Here is an 8194-nt window from a genome sequence, read left to right as displayed (position 1 = left end):
CACAAGGCACTCACAGTAGCGCCCACAAACAAACATATAAGGCGGCGTGATGTGGTGCCCGCCGTCTGCGCAGGCACCTCAAACATGTCTGTGGCCTCAACAGACACGGTGGTGCACGTCCACCCCGGTTGCAGATGTGCTACCTAACGGTCCTCCTCTCTCCCGCCACTCTAGGAGCGTCCCAGAGGCAATTTGCCTCCGGGGCTTTTGGCAGACTCCTCCAGCCTCGCTGGTGGGTTCACTGGGGGATTCGAGCTTCTGCTGTCCCCACTGGAGATCTCAATGCTCCACCCAACTGCCCTCTCTCTGGTCGGTGTGGTGCCCCTCGATCCTCCTCGGCCCAGGCTCAACAGCCTTAGGCCCCCCCCAAGAAATTCCTGGGGGTGTTCTCCTCCGCTTGCAGAGAAGACACAGACACCGGTCGCGGTCCTCTCTCCAATGTCCTGGGATCTAGGCAGCAGTGATGTGGACCAACATTTATTAACACAGAACGACAACGGCACTCACACATATTACAGAGAAAGAACATGAACATGTAACAGTTAACATTAGATGAACACAATAAACACGCATAAGTTTAACAATAACGAAAAGAACATTACCCTTCACATTAACACGTTTCAGCAACAATGACCAACAATCCTGCACACTATAAAGACAGGACAAGGTACAGGTGTGTGCAGGCGTGGCCACAAACGAGAATCCTCCTACTGCACATGGTGGGCCAAACCACGTGACTCACGGGAGGTGAGCATTCCGTGACATAAAAAATCTCGTGTAAAAAACGTATAAATAAATTTGATTTGATTTGATATTTAAAGATATTGATTAACAGCTTAAGGATTTTTACGACAATTTCAACAATTTCAAAATTGCTATAACCATTTTATTCTTTCTTTTTGTATGACATAAACCTTTTTTGGATGGGATTAGTTTTACATGAGGAGGTGGGGTAATGTTCTTTTACCACAGGATGTCTATAATATTTATGGCTGATTCACATGGGACAATAAATGCCAGTATAAATTACAGAGTTGGGAGTGGCAATTTATGCATTGCCATCACACAGAAAATCAATTCATAATATGTAGCTTTCAATGGTCCCAACCACAAAACATTATTTTATCTGGAATAAATGTACTATTTGATGTAAAAACAAATCATTGTTTTGTGAAGGGTGGTTTCATGATGGTATATTGCTGGTGAGACAGTTATTTACTAAGTGTTTATTATTTAGTTAGACAGAATTTGTTGCAAAGGTGAGATATGAACTCCATTAGGATTTATAATGAATCTTAACCCAGTTAACACCCCAGGTGGCAAAATCTGCTTCTCTCCTGGTCTCAAAAACAATAGCGAGGGTGTCCATACCTCATTTCAAAGAGATACTCATTCTGCTCCCTTTGATATATCTTACTGGAACAAATTTCTGAAAGATTTGAACTAGACAAAGATTTGGACTTTACCCCACAAATGTTTAGTAACTAATAAAATAAAGGAAGTACCATTCAAAATATTACACAAATATTATCATACAAACCATTATCTAATTAAGGTAAAATGAAATATTTATCCAACTTGCTCCTTTTTTGATGCACACCCCAAAACCATACTTTATTTATTTATAAACCATACTTCATTTATTTATAAATCTTAATTCATTTATCTATAAACTTTTGTAGGTTCCATGCTAGTCCAGCAGGTGGCAGCACCATCAGCAATGCATAGAGCAAACTTGTCAGATGGTGTCTAAAAGCATTCAAGTGTGTTAAAATAACCTGAACAACAGAACTTCGTTCTCTCTCTGTTTTTTTTCCTCCAACAAGGTTGGACACATGCTTTATTCAGAGATCCATGATTACACACTGCCTGGCCAAAAAAAGGTCACCACCTGAATTTACCTAAGCAAATAGATAAGAGCCTCCCGTTGGATAATTACTGCATGGGTGATTATGTTTCAGCTGGCAACAAGTTATTTAACACTGACTGATGCAGTGAGTAGCTTCTCATTTGTTAAACAACCATGTCGGAAGACTGTGGTTGTGAAAAAGATGTTAATCTGTTTCAGAAGGGTCAAATTATTGGCATGCATCAAGCTGAGAAAACATCTATGGAGATTGCTGAAACTGCTAAAATCGGGTTAAGAACTGTCCAATGCATTATTAAAAAGTCGAAGGACAGTGGGGAAACATCATCTTCGAGGAAGGAATGTGGTCGGAAAAAAACCTTAAATGATCATGACCGTCGAACACTTAAACTTGTGGTGAGATCAAATCATAGAAAAACAACAGTAGGACTAAGGGATATGTTTAATAGTGAAAGTAAGAGCAATTCCACATGCACAATGAGAAGGGAACTCAAGTGATTGGGACTATACAGCTGTATAGCCTTAAGAAAACCACTTGTCAGTGAGGCTAACCAGCAAAAATGGCTTCAGTTTGCTAAGGAGCATAAAGATTGGACTCTGGAGCAATGGAAGAAGGTCATGTGGTCTGATGAGTCCAGATTTACCCTGTTCCAGAGTAATGGGTGCATCAGGGTAAGAAGAGAGGCAGTTGAAGTGATGCACCCATCATGCCTAGTGCCTACTGTACAAGCCTATGCGGTCAGTGCAATGATCTGGGGTTGATACAGTTAGTCAGGTCTAGGTTCATCAAGAAGGGCCCACCACAGAACAGCGCCCTCTCATCATCACGGAGAGTGACGTGAGTAGAGTGTTTAAAAGGGTGAATACCAGGAAGGCGATGGGACCAGACGGTATCTGCGGGAGGGTCCTCAAAGCCTGCGCAGATCAGCTAGCCCCGGTATTCACCGAGATCTTCAATCTCTCCCTGACGCTCGGTATCATCCCGTCCAGCTTCAAGCGGTCCACCATCGTCCCCGTCTCGAAGAAACCTCAACCCTCCGACCTCAATGACTACCGCCCTGTCGCCCTCACATCAGTCGTGATGAAGTGCTTTGAAAAGCTAGTCAGAGACTTCATCACATCTTCACTGCCAGCCTCCATGGACCCACTACAGTTTGCATACCGCCACAACCGCTCCACTGACGATGCAATTGCACATCTGCTCCACATTACACTGACTCACCTGGACGAAGGGAGGGAAAATTATGTTAAAATGCTATTTGTCGACTACAGTTCAGCATTTAACACTATCATCCCCTCCCTACTCACTACTAAGTTGGGGGATCTAGGACTGCATACATCCCTGTGCGACTGGATCTCCAACTTCCTAACAGACAGACCACAATCAGTACGGGTGGGCAACTGCGCCTCATCCACCCTCACCCTCAGCACTGGAGCTCCTCAGGGTTGTGTCCTAAGCCCCCTGCTCTACTCACTGTACACCTACGACTGCACAGCCACTTCCAGCTCCACCATCATTGTCAAGTTTGCTGACGACACCGTTGTCATGGGTCTGATCTCGGACAACGACGAGAGGGCCTACCTGGAGGAGATTAAACACCTGGAAAACTGGTGCCAGGAAAATAATCTCCTCCTAAACGTCAGTAAGACAAAGGAGCTGATTGTGGATTGCAGCAAGAAGCAGGAGCGGCACTACCAACCTGTGAGGATCAGTGGAACCACGGTGGAGAGAGTAGATAGTTTCAGGTACCTTGGTGTTCACATCTTGCAGGACCTGTCCTGGTCCCGCTATACCAACTCCCTGGCAAAGAAGGCTTGTCAGCGTCTTTACCACCTCAGACGCCTAAGAGACTTCAGACTGCCCTCCAAAGTACTGCGGAACTTCTACACCTGCACTATCGAGAGCATCCTCACTGGGAACATCACAGTCTGGTTTGGGAATAGCACCAAGCAGGACAGACAAGCACTCCAAAGGGTAGTGCGTTCAGCAGAGCGCATCACTCACACGGAACTTCCTGACCTGCAGACCATCTACTACAAGCGGTGCCAGACCAAGGCCAGGAAAATTGTGAAGGACCCCACCCATCCCAACAATAGACTCTTCTCTCTGTTGAGGTCAGGGAGGCGCTTTCGCTCCATGAAGACCAAGACAGACAGACTGAAGAGGAGCTTCTTCCCACAGGCCATTCGGGCCCTGAATCAGGGAAACTGATAAACTGTGGGGACCACCACCACCATGTAACATAACTGTATATCTGTACATCTGTATATATATATTTATACTCAATTACCTTGTTACACAACAACTGTAGATATGTTATTATACAAAATGGATCTGTACATTCTGTAGATTGTGTACATATATACCCAACCATATACATTGTACATTGTGCATATAATCATAATATACATATATTGTACATACATTATTAATATATTTTGTACATACATAGAATATATATATTTATCTTGCATATATATATATTTCTCTATGCACCCCTGTTTTCTTTTCCTCAGTTTGGACAGAGCACTCTCCACCATTTCACTGCGAGTTATACTGTGTATGACTATGTATGTGACCAATAAACCAAACTTGAACTTGAACTTTGCTCTGCTGTTTAAACTCGGTGCCATTTGTTTTTCTTTGTTCTCCACGATAGCAAGTCACTTTCCTCCCCCTTTACACACAAACACATACACTATCTTTTAGCTTTTTTCATTGTAAATATACTGATTGTTGATGCTGTTGATGGTGATTTACATTTAATGTTAATAAATGTATCATTTAGTCCCATCAAGTTGTCTGTCTTGATATCATTCAGATTGTGGTTGTTGCCAATAACATCAAAGAAATCACTGTCATTTAAATCCGTCAGGGATCAAATCATTAATGTTACTTTCTTTACTTAAAAATTAAAGATTGTGATTCTGATTTGATTTAATGAAACTGATTAATAATTGATACATAGTAAATCTTATGTATTGTGAAGGATTAGCAGGTGAAAGCCCTGCACATTATCTCACCATGCAAAACTAATCCCGGCTTTACTTTCACTTTGACGTCGTCCTGAACGTCATCCTTCTCTTCAGACGGTTTTTCTGGGCAGAACATCGGACTGATAAAAGTTAAGGGGCCGACGCGAAGGCCCAATCCAAGTCTTCTTCGTAAAACCCAGTAGACATCGTCCAATGAGTACACTCTTTACTTGATTGACGGTTATATTGTCTAATGGATATATCCATTTCCCATTAGAGGGCGGGTTTTTGGAAGTTTGTGGCGGTCGCCTGACCGGATGGGAAAAGGTTTTTTTTTTCCCTTCATCCCGTTAGCTGACTAGCTGGTGTCTTCGGAATACAGTGGTGCGATATTTTAGCAAATACCACTTCGTGATAGGTAGCTGCTTAGCTAAATTAACTGTGTGTCAACATTGCTTGAATAATTAGCTAAGTACTGCTGTAAACGTTTTGGTCAGGGTGTCTAATAAACTAGCAAACCTGGGTTAGTTTTCTAGCCTGCTAACGTCAGTCCTCAGGTCGTCGGACCCAAAGATTTTTCAGAACTTCAGGTCGCTAGATAAAGTTATCCGAGGTTTTGTGTCAGCCATGGGGAACCGGGGGATGGAAGAGCTCATTCCCCTTATCAATAAACTGCAAGATGCGTTCAGCTCCATTGGACAGAGCTGTAATCTGGACCTGCCGCAGATCGCTGTGGTCGGTGGACAAAGCGCGGGGAAAAGCTCCGTGTTGGAAAACTTTGTCGGCAGGTAAGTTAACGCTAGCTAGCTAGTAAAATTCATAACAGAACTTGTGTTTAAAACAGCGTTAAGTGTCAGTTTAGTTAAACAGACGAACCAAACTAGCTGGTCGCTCCAGGCTGCCTTGTTTATTAAATAACTGTGGTACTGAACTGTGTCTTGGGGTGAAATAACCGTGATACTGAACGGTGTCTTGTGGTTGCACTTCCAATCAGCTGTTCGTATTACAACGTCATGTCTCGTTGATTTAATCTACATGCAGCGACGTGTCGCACAGAACAGAACAGATATATGTGCACTAAAAAGGAAGGGAGGATCTACACATGGGGATTGTGAAATGTTAATGTTGTTTTTTCCGTAACCTTGTCAATGTCATTGTACGTTCAGAAGAAACGGTACAATGCAACGCCCTGGGTCCTTATCGGTTAAACCGTGATCTACTGTCTGTTGTCATTGTCATGCTGGTAGCAGGTGAAGAACAGGTTGTAATGTCAGCTGAGCGCGTTTTGGACCTACACAAGTTAGGATTCCCAGTCGGGAGTCTCTGCTAATAGCAGCCTACTTCAGAATAATGTAAGCGCAGGATATTTGAATAGTGACAGTACAGCCGGTAAACCGCGCTCACTATCATAGGCAGGCGTTTAAAACTGACGTATCGTTCATGTTATGACATGTTCGCTCTAGCAGGACTGCCCGTGGCAATGTTTAGGCGATTTCTGAGTTCCAGAAATTGTATGGAAAGGCTCATCACAAATGATGCATGAGATTCTCTCTCTCTCTCTCTCTCTCTCTCTCTCTCTCTCCCCAGGGATTTTCTCCCACGTGGTTCGGGCATTGTGACTCGAAGGCCCCTCATCCTTCAGTTGGTAAACAGCAAAGCAGGTACACATACACACACACACAGCCAACATTACACTCTCCCTCACTGTTATGACCTCAGTAAAAGCCAGATTTACTCCATCTTGTCTGCTGTGTCACATTGCAGGCAGACCTGAATCAAACCTCCTTCCTTCTGTCACTGTATGTCTGTGTGAGTGTGTTTCATCTCCCAACTGGTTTTAGTGTGCTGATTGATAGTGTTTGCAACCAATGCAGTATGACAGACTAAAACCCTCCTTCTCTGTCTTCCTCTCTCTCTCTCTCTCTCTCTCTCTTCCCCTCTTTCCTCTGTAGAATATGCAGAGTTCTTGCACTGTAAAGGCAGAAAGTTTGTGGACTTTGAAGAGGTGAGGATGGAGATCGAGGCTGAAACAGACCGTATCACGGGCTCGAACAAGGGAATCTCCCCTGTTCCCATCAACCTACGAGTCTACTCACCTAATGGTACGTACACACACACACACAAAAACAAACAAACAAAAAACCACAAAGGAATCTTTCCTGTTCTCATCAGCCTTCAGGCCTACACACCCAACAGTACCCACACACACACGAGGCAGTACACCCAAAAATGCAGACATTGTAATTTAATTTAAGAGATCACTCAGAAGCATATGACAAGTAAATGATAAACATTAAGCTACAACTATAATGAGAATGTTTTGCTTTGTGTCTTTGCACATATTGAAATCCACCCAAACTGAATTCCAGGAACCTCATTCACTCCCTGTGCTCACTAAAGGTGACCTTAGTGAGTGCGGTTCACACCTCTCTCTGCCTCTCTGTGTCTGAGGCCATGAGCGTTATTTTCTAAACCACTACGCAGTTTGGCAAAATGAAATGAGTAGGCTGAAGGCATTACCTCCAAGACAAAGGAAAAACACAACAGTGTGTTTTTACTTCATGTCACCTTAATTACAGAGTGAAATGCAAAAATCACATTTAACGAGTGGAAAAGCAAACCACACGTCATCACTTATGGATGATTGAATTTCAGTGTGTGAAGAATTAAACAGTAAAAGAGTCGTGATTGCCTGTGGTGTGGCTGTGCGGTGATAATTGTGTTATGCTACATAGGAGGTGTGATTTTTCTACACTGGTTTCTTCTCCATTTTGTTTTCTATTGCAGCAGTTTAATAAGTGTTGTGTAATAAATATTGTGAAATGATTTAAGGACTTTTACAATCAAGCGATTTTTCTCTCTTTCTCTGTCTTTGTCTCTCGTGGTTCAATTAAGTTCAATTCAGTGATCCTTTATTGGCATGAAAAATTTGATGTTAAAATATATAATAGACAACAGGAATACTACAACTGCTTCCAATAATAGTAACAACAATAATAATATAACTACAACAATACTCCTATTACTACTACTACTACTACTTCTACTACTACTACTACTACTAATATAAGGCTCTGTATCTCTGGTATCTGATATGGTGACTCACTGTCCCTCAGACTGAGGCAGGAGTGAACGTACTGTGCTGCCATTCTGCTGAACTCTTTATGTTCACTAAGAACATACAGCAGCTTCTCCTCATCAGGAAGACTTTTAAACTCTGTTAATATGTGACTTATTTTGTTAAAGAATTTAGTTCTAATCTGTGTAAATCACACTAACACTACACAATCAGTACCAAAAAAACCCTGATTACAAAACAAGTACAGAGTTGGTGACCACTGCCTGACCAGC

General features: G+C 42.6%; 1 protein-coding gene across 1 annotated transcript in view; it reads left to right on the top strand.

The window, feature by feature from the left end:
* Nucleotides 1–5177: 5177 nt before the first annotated feature.
* dnm2b (dynamin 2b) overlaps nt 5178–8194 on the top strand; it is a 19880-nt gene continuing 16863 nt past the window's right edge. The window contains 3 exon segments of the mRNA XM_027018850.2: nt 5178–5631; nt 6431–6504; nt 6796–6945. Of these exon segments, the coding sequence (XP_026874651.1) occupies nt 5471–5631; nt 6431–6504; nt 6796–6945 (385 nt within the window). The 5' untranslated portion in view covers nt 5178–5470.

The sequence above is a fragment of the Electrophorus electricus genome, chromosome 16 (genome assembly GCF_013358815.1).
Source record: "Electrophorus electricus isolate fEleEle1 chromosome 16, fEleEle1.pri, whole genome shotgun sequence".
NCBI classification, from domain to species: domain Eukaryota; kingdom Metazoa; phylum Chordata; class Actinopteri; order Gymnotiformes; family Gymnotidae; genus Electrophorus; species Electrophorus electricus.
The sequence above is the reverse complement of the archived record's forward strand: the minus strand, read 5'-3'. Positions and strand labels throughout refer to the sequence as shown.